This window comes from Ixodes scapularis, unplaced genomic scaffold (assembly GCF_016920785.2).
Source record: "Ixodes scapularis isolate PalLabHiFi unplaced genomic scaffold, ASM1692078v2 PGA_scaffold2__306_contigs__length_199485367, whole genome shotgun sequence".
Lineage (NCBI taxonomy): Eukaryota > Metazoa > Arthropoda > Arachnida > Ixodida > Ixodidae > Ixodes > Ixodes scapularis.
The window spans coordinates 76,003,403-76,021,005 of NW_024609857.1; the positions used below are offsets into that span (position 1 = coordinate 76,003,403).

Here is a 17,603-nt window from a genome sequence, read left to right on the forward strand (position 1 = left end):
TGGGAAAAATTGAGCACGTAAAGTTAAGGCAGGTCTCCCAGATAGTGACCCATCTGCCAAAAATACACCAAAAATGTATCTTTTCACCGCAAAAATAAGGTATATATCGCCGAAAACTTGGCCTCTGTCCAAACGTAGTGCTAGTGGTCCAGACCAGATGCCAAAGCTTCAGAACTAATCATTATCTTATTCCAAAGCTATAACTGATTTTCTGAAACTCAATGAAAAGATGGAGCTCATTCTTGGTAGTTTACACCATTCAGTCCCATGTATTTTTGGCAGCACCACTAATTACCATTGAAAATTTTCAAAAATCGCATATAACTTTTGATCTATGAAGCTGGGCGTTCCACCATGTGTAGTTTATTTTTACGATGAAAAAACTCAATTTTTTGGGGGGTACAGCAATTCCTAATTTATTCCGGATCTCATATTTTGTAACATCAGTTAAACTCGGAAGTTGTTTGGGGGATCGGTGGCTGAGTGGGCTTGCGCACACCAGCTCGGAGCACGATGAGCGAAAGCTCGCGTTGCCGAACCCAGTGGTTCTGGGTTCAATCCCCACCCCTGCCCATTTCGGTCTGGATGAGCATTGTACCGGTGTGCGGTCGTGCATCACCACTGCGTGGTGCATGTTAAAAGACCCCAGGCTAGCAGTTGTAATGCACTGGCTAAATTGTCTCATCTACAGCTGAGACATGAGGCGCCCATGTGGGCTGACTAACTTCCGGCTGTATAAACATACGCACAATAGAATTACAATTACTAATAATTTATCAATAATTTATAATATTTATCAATAATTTATATTCCTAATTTATAATCTATCAATAAATTATCAATAAGTTATCAACAATCATCGGCATCGGAAGCGGCAGAGCGCCGCTTCCGATGCCGATGCACCGACTCGGGGATGCGGGCAGGGAGCAGTGTCAATGTTCCGATGTTACTTGCGGCTCCTGCTATTGACGCTGCCTGGCTCCTGTTGGAATTGGGTGAAAGGAGCAGTGGAGCCCAGAGGAGATAATCCCTCCGGGAGCCCCGACGCATGCGCCTGCGGCATACTTTACTCGCATTAGCGTCGTGCGGGAGATGGGGAGTGTTTACCTAAAGTTGCTTGAGGTTGAGAAAAGTGGCTGGCCCAAGTCTGAAATCGCTAAAGAACTAGACATTCCGGCATCGGCTGTTCGACAATGTCCACCATTTTGCAGAACAAGCAAGGCATATTGGACAGGTTCGTGAAGTTTCTCATCCAGGAAAAAGTGCGCCCGTGACCCGAAGATGAAAGATTGCCAACTGCCTTGCGCACGTCGAATTTTCTCTCAAGAGCATGCTTGCCGAGCCGGCGCACGATTTCCATAGCTGCAACAATCTCTACGGGAGTCTGTGGAAATATGGTTGGTAAAGCCACCGAGGATAACTTTGATTCATTGGCACTTGCCGTCCCGTTTTCGCTCCTGCCAGGGATGCTGCGATCATAGACCTTGCGTGCGGCCGGGCTAAGCAGAAAGAGACGTTGGAGATGCACCTCGGGAAACGCCGACGACTGCGGCAACGCGAAACATTCTACGGCTGCTTCGAAACAAAGTGGAGTGCAGTGACAGTGACAGTTTTCTTGCAATGCCTGTGGCAGTTTGAGAGCTGATGCCCGGATGAAATTATCGGCAAACTCCACTTAATTATTTTTTTTACTCAGCAAAGCTGCCGTGGGATGTTCATAACCAAGGTTTGTTTGATCAAATATACGGTCAAAGTGTTCCGCAGTGTTCCCGTCCATCTTCAAGGCTGCTGGCACCTTTCTTGGCCTTATCGCTTTTATCGAATTACCGCTTATATCAAACTTTTGCCATCCCATTGACTTCGTTATAACTAGGGATTACTGTATTTGTTTACTACTGCTGACCTTAAACAGTGTTCAGAGCAGGGTCCGGACGTCCCAATTACATCACCCGTGAACATTATGGCGTGACGGGCCTTGACACCTGAACGAAACCTAAGAACAAATTATCACAGAAACAAAAAGCATTTAATAAAGATACAGTATAGACCACTTACAACGTAACCGCTTATAGTGCAGGACCGGGTATAACGCGGTTTTTTTAAACCACCAGTTCGCCTCCCATAGAACTCCATGTAATTTCATACCGCCTAAAATGCAGGCGCGCGAAGGGAAATAACGGTTATAGTGCGGTTTCTGGAACAGCCCGCCGACCGCGCCGACGCAGCGAGCATGCTTCCCTGTGCGACACTAGGCAACGGCGCAAGCCGGCGCGAGCCGCAAACGGCAATCACGGGACAAGGAGGTTGCTCGAAGAAGCGAAGAGAGAGGCTTCAGTTGCCATAGCGACGGAGGGACACACCTCCGCTGCATTGGAAACAACCGCAACGACAGACCAATCGCAGGTCAAGGAGAAGTGTTCGCGTGCGTTGCATGCCGGTCGCGGGCCGGCTGCTTCTATCCGCAAACATGGCGTCGGTTTTGGTAGAAGCTCATCGTTCCGCGTAAAAGTGCTATCCTTGACTGTGAATTTTCGTTGTGTGTGGCTATGATAACCCAGCTCGTACTAGAAGGGAAGATTTACCTACTCGTGCGGCGATGCTGTGGCGGCACTCTCAAGACGGCAGAAACGCCCGTGTCGTCGTGTTTGTTTACTTTGACTACAGTGGTGCTTTCTAAGCATTTGTGTTTTCGAACATCGCCCGGATTTCTTATTTGGAGCATTTCATGCCTGTGCTCAAGTTGAAGGTATTACTGGCGCGTACCGTATAAAGGATGCGAATTTTCACGCGTTTTCATCGCCACAGAAAAGTGATTAGGGTTAGCAATCCTGAACGCTCGCAACGTCCGTCCGCAACCTGCGAGGCTGCGCCAGGTAAACGTCGCTCATTTCTTTCAAAATGCGTTACAGACTTGAGAGAGAAGTGTACTAGCCTGGTGAAATAAAAACTTTCCTCAAACTAAGCTTTATTTTTCATCTAACATAAAATAAATTGTTTTACAAAGGTAAGTTGTCTCATGCCATGTATTTTGGCCTGAAAAATTGATGTTTTGGTTATAGCGCGGTACCGCTTATAGTGCGGATTTTCGCGACTCCCGCGACGTACGTTATATGCGGTCTACACTGTAATCAGAAAAGAATGTGTTGCTATCAAAAGACCTTGGTATTGAGAAATTTTTAACATTGTGCTCAACCGGCAGTGGCTAATTCGCAAATCCAGAACAGATTTTTTTTTTTTTGCTATTCTTTTTTTTTTATTGGTTGAGAGGATGTTGGAATGTTGTCCCTTTGGTTCCCTTTCTTGTCTCGGAGATACATGCTGTTCGTATAGTGCGTGCATGCAAGAAAAGTGTAAGAAAGAAGCAGCACTGTGCGGTCGCTCACTGCCAGCTGTGGTCACTACAGCTCTCTTCCCCATGAGCCTCATTTTCTATTCACATCGCATAGTTTGCATGAAATCGATTATTTTATACCTACCTCAAAAATTCACAGTAGCGGTCAGTTTTACCTTGCTAGGCCGTGTACCTTATTAGCCAAACATAAATTCATTGCGGCAGTCATAAGTACACAATGAAACTGCAGAGAATGGGCCCAGCTAGGGCTTTGGTTTACTTCAACAGACAATCATTTTTGTGGAAGTGTTGTTTTATATCAAGGTGTCTATTTCCCTTTTGTCACTGTTAAATTAGAGCTGCAGAGAAGATTAAAGACTACTATGTATAAATTAACTTTCTGAAAGCAATCCAGCACATCGTTTAAGTTTGACAAGTAAATTCTCCAGCTTTAGTGAACAGGAAATGAATGCTGACAGTCGTTTGGCTCTTTCCTTCCTTGTGCTGCAGGGAATTCGCTTCATCCAGGAGGTCGTGAAGCGAGTGAGGCCTACTCAGAATGAATACAGCAGGTATGTTTAACCCTCTCGATCTTCTCACTCAAGGACCTCATCATGGGCTCAATGCAATATGCCTGAACATTGTCCTCTGGAAATATTTTTCAAAGAAACCCGATTTTAGCATGACCCGCTTTATAGACTTAGTTCTGGAGGGTAATGCTGTCTCTCGAGTTAGTTTTCTTCACATTCTGCCCATTCAAGAGTTGTCGGAGAAAGAGGAGAAGCTGATGCTAGCAGTATTTTTGTTCAAATTGGTCGAAACCAACAGGGGGGTCGGTGGCCGAGCGCGTCAGCGCACCGCAGTTCGGTGCATATGGAGCGAAACCTCGCTCTACAGAACCCAGCAATGCTGGGTTCAATTTCCAGCCCTGCCTGTTTTGATCTGGATGAGCATTGTACTGACGTGACGAATTTTAACAGTGGGCTCATGCCTACATCTCAACTATCTGAAGTTTTCTTGAAGCTTTGTTCACATATTGTGTAACATTGAAGTTTACTTTCTGTCAATTGGTACATCTTAAACTAGAGTGGGTTCTGAAACGGGGCACCAATAAACCAGGGGCCCCTTGAGCTCATATTCTCTCAGCAGTCCCAACTCTCAGTTAAAGTGTTTTCCAGTTTAAGCACTATCTTAAGAGATCCGAGCCATTAATTGTGAACCAAACAGTTCTTACTTTGTGCCTAATTATTTACAAAGTCTGTAGACGTCTGCACTGCTTTATTGCATGAACGCCAAGACCGGGAGGTGTTCTTAAAGTGCAACTCCACTTCATTTTTACGATTTTTGGGTTATGATCTGTTTAGTCGAAGTCGGCGACCCTGAATCACGAGATATAATTTGTTTTTCGGTAGTGTGTATAGTTTTGTAGATATTGCGAATGTTTTAGTGTGTATTTATAAATTTGCTGGCCAAAAAGCGAATCCAACTGCTATAAATATGACGCAGTCAGTGCCGGTGCAGCGTAGCTGTATTTGTTTCTTGCTCGCGGACCGAGAGAAAAATAAATAATGGGAGGTAGATGGACAGGTGTATCCACAAGCGGTCTAAGTTGTTAAAGCTAAGGTGCCTTTATGTGTACGCTAGTTAGATCAGCCGCGACCTGGTGCGTCCGGCCGATCGTGCTGGGGCAGCCAGAGGACGGTACGCGAGCAGCGACGGCACCGCATTGTTCTTCAAAGACGCGTGTTTTGTGGAGAAACCCGCAACAGTCAGCAGCCGCAGATCCCGTGTGTAGGTGTCTGACGTAAAGTGCTGGGAGCAAAGCTTCGCGTTGGCGCTCGGAGTCGACAGTCTTCCGAAGTCTATCTGGCGAACGGCACCGACCCACACCTTGTGCCTCTTCCGGTCTCTTGGGAACTTGTGGGACCGCAGCTCCGGGTTGCGCACCGGGTTGTTGGTGCAACCCACAGCACTACAAGTCATGCTCGACATTGCCCAACGCGAGTCCGGCAAGTCTCTCCGGTTTCACGACGCGCGTGAGCGAGCAGCACCGCTTCGCTCTCTTCCGCGCTGTCGCATAAGCAATGCTGGACTTAAATGAACTGCCTGGACGCTAATAAAAATGGGAGAACACGGGATAATGTGGTAAGCACCTCTTGCCGTCAGCAGAATCGCAGAATGCCACAGGAAACGAAGCATTCGCGGCGTCCATACGAGAGCGTAGGACTAAACCTACGTCATTGCCCAGTGTTGCTTCACTAGCTCACCCGGTGCCAGCGTTACTCACCCGCTTTCGTGCCGCTAACCGAGCCGGGAGAACATTTTTAATATTGATTTTAATTGGTAATGCGGCGTCGGTTTGACGTGGTGCCAGCGTTACTCACCCGCTTTCGTGCCGCTAACCGAGCCGGGAGAACATTTTTAATATTGATTTTAATTGGTAATGCGGCGTCGGTTTGACGTGATATTTTGGGTATGACCTTATTTTGACCCCCTAAAGCAATATCAGTCATTTCGAGTCGACTTTTTGAGTGGAGTTGCCCTTTAAAGGAGCTGTGCAACGATTTTAATGTTGAAAGAATTGGCATCTTCCGCATTTGATATTACTCACCTTGTCACAAATGACAGAAAACACACCTCCTTTCATCGAAATGTTGCAATTCCGCCATGTAATAGCGAGGCAAAACTTAGAATATTCCCCGACCTGCAGCCGTGAGCGGCGGCCATGAGAAACACGCAACGTGACATCAATGGGGAATCTTGTAGAAAGATAGCAAGTTGTGCGAATACCTGCTCGATAAAAGGTAACTTTTCTATAAATCTTGTCGTTCAGACATATATACAGTGTAGACCGCATATAACGTATGTCGCGGGAGTCGCGAAAATCCGCACTATAAGCGGTACCGCACTATAACCAAAACATCAATTTTTCAGGCCAAAATACATGCTATTACGTTTGTAAAAGAATTTATTTTATGTTAGATGAAAAATAAAGCTTAGTTTGAGGAAAGTCTTTATTTCACCAGACTAGTACACTTCTCTCTCAAGTGTGTCACACATTTTGAAAGAAATGAGCGGCTTTTGCCTGGCGGCGTCGCGGGTTGCGGACGGACGTTGCGAGCGTTCAGGATTGCTAACCCTAATCACTTTTCTCCGGAGATGAAAACGCGTGAAAATTCGCATCCTTCATACGGTACGCGCCAGTAATACCTTGCACTTGAGCACACGCACGAAATGCGCCAAATAAGAAGTCCGGGCTATGTTCGAGGACACAAATGCTTAGAAATCACCACTGTAGTCGAAGTAAACAAACACGACGACACGGGCGTTTCTGCCGGCTTGAGAGCGCCGCCACGACATCGCCGCTCGAGTAGGTGGATCCTACTCGGGTTATCATAGCGACACACGACGAAAATTCACAGTCAAGGATAGCGCTTTTACGCGGAACGATGAGATGAACGCCGTCTTCGACGACGATCACAACGTTGATCACAACCGACGCCTTGTTCGCGGATAGAAGCAGCCGGCCCGCGACGGGCATGCAACGCGCGCGAACACTTCTCCTGTCGTTGCGGTTGTTGGTTTCCAACGCATTGGAGGGACGCACGCACGTGAACGACACGTGCGTGCGTCCCTCCGTCGCTAGGGCAACTGAGGGCAACTGAAGCCTCTCTCTTCGCTTCTCCCGCTTCTTCGAGCACCCTCCTTGCCCCGCGAGTGCCGCTTGCGCAACGCTTGCGGCTCGCGCCGTCAGCGCCGTTATCTAGTGTCGCACAGGCAAGCGTGCTCGCTGCTCCGGTCGTCGGCGCGGTCGGCGGGCTGTGCCAGAAACCGCACTATAACCGGTATTTCCCGTCGCGCGCCTGCGTTTTAAGCGGTATGTAATTACATGGAGTTCTATGGGAGGCGAACCGGTGGTTTAAAAAAACCGCGTTATACCCGGTCCTGCACTATAAGCGGTTACGTTGTAAGTGGTCTATACTGTATATAAATGCGTCAAAAACCTGGTATCGTCGACAAAACTTTTATTAGACGGAGTTTTAGTGGCGCCATCTATCCTAGGTCCACAAAACCGTCAGCTCTCTCTGCTACCGCAAACAGCCGCCAGAAGCCAAAGGGGGGAGGGGGACAGGGCCGGACGGGTATGGCCGGACCCGGATGAGACTTTCCTCCTTTCACCGTATTGTTTGCGTGGCGCCCGCCAGCACGTGGTCACGCGGTCGCAAGCGGCTGAGTTCTCGCTGCTCACTGTTGGCTCTAAAGAGAGAAGTTTTCCGGAACCCCAGCCTACCCCATCAACGTCACTGCGCACGTGACCCGGAAGACGACGAACGAGTTGAGAGGTGGCAAAGAACTGGATCTTTTTCATTTTTTAAAATAAAAACTAGGGTACCCAGGCAAAATTTGTTTTCTGTAGTTCACTTCAGAAGTGTCAGGCATCAACTTCCACAATAATTTAAGCAAAGCCCTGAAATTGTTGCACAGCTCCTTTAAGCTTTCGGTCGAGCCAGATGGAGTTTCCTCAAAATCGCAAAGTGTGAGAACCCCAACGTAACCCGATAAACCCGCAGAACTCTGTCTCACGTTTTGTTGTTTCTCGCAGCATCATCAAGGCTCTCCTTCCCGCGCTGTTTGAGAACCTTCTCAACTCAAGCACCGACGCCAAGTTGTGTCGTGAGCTTGTCACGCAGATCCTGAGGGACAGCAAGGACAAGCTCGGTGCCGGCGAACATGAGTATGAACACCCAGAGCACTTGCCACATATACTGTATATTGTCGCGCACAAGTCAGCCTTTTCAGAAATGGGTATCTCAAATTAGAGCATCTCAAAAATAAGTATCCTGAAAAAAAAAAAAAAATCAATGAAAGAATATGTGTCAAAATTTGGGGCGGAGGGGAAGGTTTAGGCCCGCATTCAGAGTCGACCTATATGCGGCAATATACGGAATATGCAGTAGCTTTTTGAGTGTGCCTCCTGAGCATGCTTCTTGAGCTTTGCAAACTCACAGACTAAAATGTGTTTACTTAAAGCTTGCCATTGGTGCACTCCGCCCATTCCACATTAAGCGCCCATTCCCAAATTTGTAAGATCTGAGAAAATATGCACAGTACATTGGTATATAAAATTGATCACCGGACAAGCGCCCATCATTTTTTTGTGATTATCTCCTAAGTTATAGTGGGCGCTTGCCCAATGTTTTACGGTATATCTACACTACATGTGTTTCATATATCTAGGTTTTTCATTGAATGTTGGCCTAACTTCCTGCAAAAGTCGTGCCTATCAAAGAGAAAAACAGTTAGTGTGATATTGGTAGGGGGCCATAATCTACGGTGTAAAAGAGGTGACATGTGGGGGGGGGGGGTGAAGGAGCAAAGTGAGAGCAGGGGTGGGACTGAAAGAAAATGCAAGCTCTACTACTATTCAGTTCGATGTACAAATGCACATTTTTCAGAACTTCTTTTGTTTAAGGGGGGACACCCCTTAGGAGGGTCAATTTTTGAACCCTTGGCTTAAAATGAATGAAATTGACAGGCTAGGCTGGTGGTCATGCTAGAGGGTGCTTAACAAACTGTCAGGTAAGTCGGTTAACTGGGAAGGAAATTAGGGCAGCTTTTATCTGCAACATGCCTACATTGTTTAGTTAATCTATCATCAAAAAACTATCACAATATTGAAGATTTTTATTCGCTAGATGTCTAGTAGAATGCCTAGGAGGTGCGGCTATGGAAAGCTTTTTGTGGAAAGTCATTTTTTTCTATCAATTTTCACTTCTGCAAAATTGGTAAACTTTTTGTTCTTCCATGTCTTCGACAAAATGTCAACATTTTTATAAAAGACATCCGTAAAGAGACAAAAAAATTCCATAGCCGCACTCCTTGCTAAATTTCAGTCAGGAAAAGTGAAGAACGAGCCTTCCCTGGTATTGCCATTATCAAACAATAGATTGACTAAAATGGAATTTATACCAAAAAGTGGAACAGAGGAAAATGTGTTTAAAGTACTCCAAACCCTACCTTTTCTTTAGCCTTGGTGGGCAGAAAATAATTTATAAAAAATTAACTATGCAGTGTAAACTAGTGACAATTTCTGGGAATACTCTCTAGATGTTATTGAATGTAAATATGTAAATTTTCAAAATCAACGTTTTTTGCAGAAATTTTTTTTTCTGGGTAGTGTCCCCCTTTAATTGAGCAAACAAGCGCCTTTCTTCTTAACTTTTAAACAGAACATGCCAAATACTGTAATCCCTTGTTATAACGAAATCACTTTTCTAGAATTATCGCTTTTATCGAAGTTCAATGTGGTCCGGACCGAAATGCATGCATTTTGAACTGGATTATTTGAAGTGTATCGGCGGCCGACTGCGCTTATTACTAAGGCTGAGGTGCCGAAACCACACAAGCATACACAGGCGCATGCAGAGTCCTTTGCATTCTTTCCCTCTTCTCCACCGAGGCAAACGACAAGCTGGAAAAACGGCAAACAAGAAAACTGAGCAAACTGGTGATGGAAGGCAGAGTGCGCAGAGCGCTGCTTCCGATGCCGATGCACCGACGCAGCCAGGGAGCAGCGTCCACGTTCTGGAACTACTTACGGCGCCTGCAGCCTACGCTGCCCTACTTTTGTCGGAATTGAGTCAAGGAAGCGATAAAGCTGATAAAACCAGGAGAAGATCATCCCTTTGGGAGCCCCTGATGCACGCGCCTGCAGCATACACGTGCGTTGTATGGGAGAGTGAGAGTATTTACCGAGAGTCGCTTAAATCTGCGAGGTTGAGAAAGTGGCCGTCCCAAGTTCGAAATCGCCAAAGAATTCGACATTCCAGCATTGGTTGTTCGACACTGTCCACTATTTTGCAGGACAAGCAAGGTATACTGGACGAGGTCGAGAAGTTTCTTATGCAAGAGAAAGCGTGCCCACAACCCAGAGATGATTGATCAACAAGAGCTTTGCGCACATTGGATTTTCCCTCGCGAGCATGCTTGCCGAGCCGGCGCACAATTCCCGGAACTGCAAGGATCTGTACAGGAGTGTGTGTAAACACTGTGGTGAAGCCACTGAGGATAACTTTTATTTGTTCACGCTTGTGGATGCAGACATTCCCATTGTTGCTCCTGCCACGGGTGCTGTGCTGTGATCGTAGACCTTGCCTGCGGCCTGAGTAAACACAAAGTGACGTCAAAGAGGCACCTCAGGAAACGCCGATGACTGTGGAGATGCGAAGCATCCTACGGCTGCTTTGAAACAAAGCACAGTGCAGCGGCAGTGACAGTGTTTTTGCGATGTCTGGAGCAGTTGGAGGAATAACACTATATCATTTTCGTGCCAGAGCCAGCAAAATAAAAAGAAAAAAGTGAAATTTGATGTTGATTCCATGCATTCCACAGGGTGAATGAATGAAAGTGGCGGCCCTCCCTGCACCGCTGGGAGCAGCCAGGAGCTGGCGCGCATGCGCTCGTGCCCCTCCCTCTGCGCCGTGGGCCGATTGGCTGACTCGGAAGGGGGCGTTACGGCGACGAGATCATAAACTGGCCAAATTCTCCCAATATACGGCTCTGCCCTGCCCCATGAAACACGAGAGCGTAGGAGTCGTCTTCAAATGCAGAGTCATACTCAAACAGATCTGCCGGCAGTTTAATACTCATTCTCCTCTAAACTCCTGCCCAAAAAAACATGAGAGCGTACAACAGGGTTCTCCTCATGGTGGGCGGCAGTGGCTTTGCCGCCCATTGCTCCGACTGACCGCCCATTGCTCTCACTGACCACCCACCGCTCGATTATGTCACAGGATGACGATGTGATTTTGCTTGCGCACATGGCTGCAGACCGTCGTAAGGCCTGCACACTGCCACATTATCGCGTGTTATCGCATCACCGACTGCCGCCACTCTTTCAAACAAGGAGAGCAGAGCCCTCCACCATCCGCCGGCAACGCCTGGCAGGAGGGCGGCGGCTGAGCGCGCGCTCTCATGAAGCGGCCGCAACACCCCCCCCCCCCCCCTCCCTCCCTCCGGCAGTGAGAGCGGTGGCTGAGCGCACACTCTCGTAAAGTGGCTGTCAATAGCTATCTAGGAGCTGTTTTGCTGAGCCAATGGAAGAATGGGCATTTCTTTCGCATGCTCTTGCGGTTACAGACGCCGCTGGCTCTGCTCCATGGGATAGTTAATGCTTTCGCATTAATAAGAGACCAGCACTCACAGAACACATCTGAACTAACAGGATTCACGGAATCACTTTCACTGAAGTGTTTATTACACACGTGAGAGGTTCTCGAATTTTGCTCTTTTATTTTCAATTTGATGAGACATTCCTTTTTCAGTTTTATTTTGTCTGAATCATAATAAAAATTACACCCTATTTGCCGTGGTGGATTGTAGTGGGGTAAAGCGCTTGATATTCTATTTTCATTGTCCAGCTTTTTGTACTGGGGTAGAGAGCAGCACACCTCCATCCCAGCACTTTGACACCTCAGCGTCAAAAGTGCTTGTTAGCGTGACTACGCATGCCACGGTTTCAAGCTTTGGCAAAATTTCCCATTACAAATATCACTTCACCAAATAAACGCAACACGTGAAACAGGCTTTGCACGCATTACCCAAGCAGCACATGAAGCTAGCTGACGAGGCGAGAAATCCAAGATCTTTGCAGTCCATCCTACCTGCTACGTCATAAATGATGATGATAGCTAGAGAAGCGCCCCCTGTAGTTCTGCATGCCGCCAACAAGACACAAATAAGGAGGTCGAATCGAGGAGAGTCCCTTTTCAATGAGAGCGTTTGCCACCGCCGCCTCTGAAAACAAGGGGACGACAAAAAGAGACTGGCCATCTTACCTAAAAATAGAGGTCAGGGTTCAAACTATTCATACGGAAAGTGTCTACAACAGTCGCGCAGGCATATTCCATTCAGCAAGCCAGCCAGTCGTGGGCAGACTGTCTTGACCAGGGACGTCGGAGCAATGTTACGTCGTGCCTTGCTAGGCCTAGCGTTCCTAGTTGGCCCTTGGCAGAAGCCTGGTCGGTATTATTGTTGCTGCTATAGCTTTTTTCGGGTATTCGTGGTTTCAGTGTTCGTCTTCGCGGCATGCAGTTTCGAGTATTTATTTGTTTTTTCTTGCTGCTTGAATTCGGGACGGGTGCAGAGAACATGTATAAAAATAAATGCCCGTCGGTCGCCGCAACGACATAAGCGAGCAATGTTGGCTACATGGGTTCGATCGTAAAAAGTGTGGGAGACAGCTCTGTAGCTGTCGTAGGGTTCCACCGTAACATACGCAAAACTTACGGCAATTTCACTTTGTGAATACGGATTTGTTCTTAGGTTTTGTCGTATGTACCTTTTCTGCCATAAGATTGTTTCATGAATCTGGACTCCGTTACCTGAAGCTTTATTTAAAATCGCAGGGAGCACTTTCCCGTCTTCCAAAATAAATGAATATTGAGAAACAGTCTGTGACAGAGCAAAATGACATTGCCTGAGGTTCCTGACACCATGCTTAAACCTCGGGGCACCGCATTTTTTAATCATGACGATCGCTAACTGCGCCCGCCCTGCACCAAACACCAAAGTGGCGGTGTCCATGAGAACATTTGAGGTGGAGTGTTGATACTTTAACCATGGGTTCTCCAACTCAGTTCCTAGGAATCCAAAGGTTTCTCTGAGTTCCCTCATGGGTTTTCCGAGCGCTTGAGGTTTCTTGACCCTCCCTGCCTCCGAGTTATGAGTGGTTTTCAGTTTGAGCAGCAAATCTTAGCCACTCGTTGATGCATAACTTTCAGCCGAACCCTCTCATCTACATTATTGTTTACAAAATCTGTAGGCTTTCTCACTGCTTCAATAAATTAACACCTGGTTTGGGAGAGGGTATTTTCAGTAGAGACGGGGGCTCGTCGAGATATAAAGGATTGAGTACCCTTGCTGTAAGTGTAGCATATTTTGTGGTTCTAGTAGCCTGCCATCTACAAGGCAGTCTCGTGGGTGTTCCTTTCCTCAAGGTCCCTGGTGGAGGCGCTGTCGTCGTTTGTGGGACGCAACCTGGCGTGGAGTACGAGCGGCGTGTTCCGCCTGCTGCACGACGTGGCCACCCTGCATCCGCGGCTGGTGGCCGATGCCATGTCCAAGGTCACCGTCGCCGCGCAGGACGTGGAGCGCAAAAGAGGAGGCGGCAGCGATGCAGCCATACGGTAAGTGCACGACAAGAGGAGAAATCCACATGTTCGTATAAAAATTTTCACTATGGTCATCGACGGGATGAGAAATAGTGGAGAGAAGTTTCAAAATAAACTCTAGCGCTCCGAGGCAAGGACAGAAGCAAAATTGGACGCCACTGTGTGCTACCACGGTGGCCTGCAACCTTTTGGCATGGTCTTCTTCGAGCGCTACCATGTCTTTTCAAATTCAACGTCAATTTGCGCAACAATTGCCACTAAGGGGTTTCACCAGGTCCCTGTTGTTTCGTCGAAACACGTTTCATGAACAACTTTGCGTGGACACACATTACATCAAAACTATGTTTCGTGGAAACTCGTTTTGTGGACACGTGCTCCTGCGACATTTTTTAGACAGCATATTTTTTTGCTAAGCTGCTAAAAGCTGCCATGTAATTCACTGAGGCATGCTGCGCAGGCAGCAGGGTTGTTCAACGAAACGTTGCAAGGTTGTCTATGAAAGGAACGCAAGAAGCCCTTTGATGGAACAAACTGTCGATAAACGTTGCATGTCGACGAAATGTCGTTCGATGAACCGATTGCCGCTACAGGTGCTGTAGGCGGGCCATCCAAAAGAGACGCCTTGCCGTTTTCATCTTGTCAGTGACTAGTTTGATCATGCCGACAAAAACGGGTGCGACATTGAAAGTGTCGAGCTACTGCAAGTAGTGTAAAGTGTGTGGGTTGCACATGTTTTCTGTGCGTGTTGGGCAGTAGGGCCGACGTGTGCGGGCCTTACGCAATCACACTTTTCGTATGTATAATAATTTAACACATTCTGTGTCCCTCAACTCGTGCTCGAGCTTGCAGGACAATGCTGTTCTAGGGCTTGGTCCAGTGCTTTAGCGAGAAAGTCGGCGAGATCACTGACCACCGCGGTTGGACAGCACCACGCTCGACCTTGGTACAAAGGCCCTTCATGTTTCAAAAGTAGCACAAGGTGTGTCGATGCACGAGGCACGTGCAATGTGCAGCCCTTGGGAAGATCATGGCAGCACAGCACAGCACTGAGCTAGATTTCAGACGCCATGTTCTTCCCAGAAGCGGCGCACGGCACGTGTCTCGAGCATTTTTGCAACGGTGAATGACGCCACTTTTCCCAGGATAGAGGCCATCATAGCGCGACACTGGCCAGTTGCGGCACACATTTTCGCCGATCGAGTGTCCAACTTGGAGCCCCTGTGAAAACACTTTGCTTTTGATAGCTCTATATGAAGTTTTATTTATTCAAATTCAACTCAGACTTCACACCTCTGTTTCTCAGACTGAAATGGGTTTAATATTGAACATCCTATGCTTGCATTTCAGAAAAAACCTGTCGGACCTGCTGAGTCATATTGAGAAGTGCAGATCGACGATTGGCAAGATGTGATATCATCCAGTGTAAAGCTGGGGGTGGGGGAGGGGAGGGGGAGGAACTAGAATGCATGCATTGTGTACATATACCTGTCAGATTGTCGACAGTTGTGCCAAGTTTGTATGTCATTAGTACATGTACATGACCATACTGAAGAGTTGTACATACAAGTCCTGCAATGCATTGGATTTCTTACTGCCATTTTACAGTAATGAACAAGTCTTTACTTATGTGAGTTATATTTGAATTGTGTTCAAAGACCGCTGTGGTTACTGTTCTAGTTTGCCTGCAGCAGTGATCACAGTTTTCTTTACAAGGGTGTTTTGCTAAGCCGAAACATGTCAAATGTCGATTAACTACAGTCTAAGCTCGTTGTAAGAGACCTTGATTTTGACCAAGATTTTGGTCTGTTGTAAAGGAATATGTTGTATGCAGATATGAAGTTAAGTCAATGGTATGTGGAGGAAAACCACCCAAACTTCACAAATCGGTATGTTATATCCAAATGTCTGTTGTAACCAGGTCTGTTGTAATGAGCTTAGACTGTATCCTTTTTCAACATCATTAATTGATACTTCGACTGAATAAAGGCTTTACCTGACAAAGGCACGAATGAATCTTGTGAGCTGCAATTGTTGGGACTACATAACCGAAAGAAGGCAAGGAAATAAAAGATTTGATTTGAAAACATCTTTACTAGGACGTTCAGGGCCTACTCTTGCCCTATGATGTCTGTATAGTTCCTTAAGGGTCAAATAAATTAACCTCGGCGCCGTCCCCTTGAGTCACGAGCCTTTGGAGGGCATCCCAGATGAGCTTGCAGTATGCTGGGTTATTTTCCTAAAAAGTTATCAAGGTATTGCAAGTGGTGGGCCAGTGGTCTTCTGGTAACGAGGCTGGGTGGTGTTCCCGGCTGTCGGTACACCGAGCGCAAGTTTGTCTGCTTCTTTTGCAGGGGTTCTGGCGATGTCCGAACGTTGAGCTCTGATTGGTTCTGATTGAAGGATAGTGGGCAGACCTCAAGGCAGCTTGCTTTGAGGTCTACTCACTATCCTTCAGTCAGAGCCAATCAAAGCTCGGCCTCATTCTGATGTTGCTGCAACTCCTGCACAAGAAACACACGACTTGCTCTCCGCATAAATAAGCTACGCTTTAATTTAAAGTAACAATACTTGAGCCTTCAGAGGGATTGAGATTAACAGCTGTACCCCTCATAACAAGTGGTAGCTTGCACCACCTAGCCTAAAAACTAGAAAGGAATATGATTTCTGCCCTTGCCTTCCTAAGTCAATTTCCTTCCCCTTCCCAACGTCGTACATAAAGCTAGGAAAATCGCATTTTCAAACGGTTGCCAATCGCAGCTTACTAGTGCAGCTTATTAGTGGCTCTAGTTGCGGCAGTCTCAGACCAGGTGGTGGACGATGGTCGCGGGTCTGCAGAGGCTTGCATTAAGTTTGTCTCGGAAGATGACTTCTCTCTTGACCGGCAACTGTGCCGCATGCGTCCGGAAGAGTCCGAGGTAGACTCGCTTCCTTCCGTTATATACTCAGGAGGTACTATAGTCGTCGCCGACAGAGTAGGAATAGCAAGAGGCCCTTGCCTCTAGTGCACGCTCCTATTTTTAACGACGCTTCAGCATCTCGCAAGCACCAACCATGCATGCACGGCCAAGGCGTGTTGGGCGTCCAAAGGAGACACCCCGTTGTTCTCATTCTGTCGGCGATCGCGGTGGGGCCTCAACCTTTTCCGGGTCAAAACCTTCTCTGTAGGGCATTCGTGTTGACTGGCGGCACCGGTGTTCCCCGTAGGGTCTTGTGTGTGGACCGGTGAGCCCCGTCGTTTCTCATCCCTTCTTGTCCGGTGTATATCTGGAATTTGACTCCTGTGTGGGACAAAATCCTGGCTAAATGTCTTATGGGGCTTGACTTTGCTGTTTTGGGAATATAGCGGGATCTGGGTTCTTGGTATGCTTTTGCTACTGTATGTGGACATATAGATTTCTTACACATAATGCAGGGCTCCCCCACGATGGGTGGCAGTGGCTTTGCCGCCCACTGCTCCAACTGACCGCCCACAGCTCGATTATGCCATAGGATGACAATGCGATTCAGTGCGGAAAGGGTGAGGGGATGGGGGAAGGGGGGTGCTCGGCAGAGGAGAAAGACAAAACAGACAGACGCAACGAACGCGGCGAAGCAGTTCTCTCTGCAGGCGGGGAGTGGCAGGGAGCAGAAAACGCAGAGGACTTTTCTTTCACTGCTCAGTGCTTGCTTTATCTTCGCCTCTTTGCTCGCTCCCCGCCTTTCCTTCCCCACTTTTTTTTTTTTTAGTGCAATTTGATATTTGTTCTATCATTGTGGCATAGTGCCACTCTCAGGGCCGCAAAGTTAGAGAACCTGCGCAAAGTGCGTTCTGTTGGCAAGCCAGATTGTGTTGCATTGCAAACTTGTATCCACCCCTGAAAAATTCCTGGGGAGAACCGTGGCATAGTTCATTGTGGTGTGGGTATAGCAGGGTTGTGTGCACGTTTAGACGGGAAAATTAGTCGGCGGCAATGGCCGTCCAGTGTCTCTGCTGGAGATGAGACTGCTAGACTGGAGTCTTTAACGTGCGTCACGCAGTAGGTTTAGGCGGCCGCCCAATGGTGTAATGCTCATCAAGATCAAAGGGGGCAAGGGGTGGAGATTGAGCCCAGAGTCCCTAG

General features: G+C 47.4%; 1 protein-coding gene across 1 annotated transcript in view; it reads left to right on the forward strand.

Annotated features, from left to right (window-relative positions):
* Nucleotides 1-15,508, forward strand: part of LOC8050532 (protein MMS22-like) — a 116,404-nt gene extending 100,896 nt beyond the window's left edge. The window contains exons 29-32 of the mRNA XM_029995613.4: nt 3,842-3,903; nt 7,935-8,066; nt 13,330-13,518; nt 14,851-15,508. Coding sequence (XP_029851473.3) covers nt 3,842-3,903; nt 7,935-8,066; nt 13,330-13,518; nt 14,851-14,914 — 447 coding nt within the window. The 3' untranslated portion in view covers nt 14,915-15,508. The remainder of the gene's footprint in view (nt 1-3,841; nt 3,904-7,934; nt 8,067-13,329; nt 13,519-14,850) is intronic.
* The last annotated feature ends 2,095 nt before the right edge of the window (nt 15,509-17,603 follow it).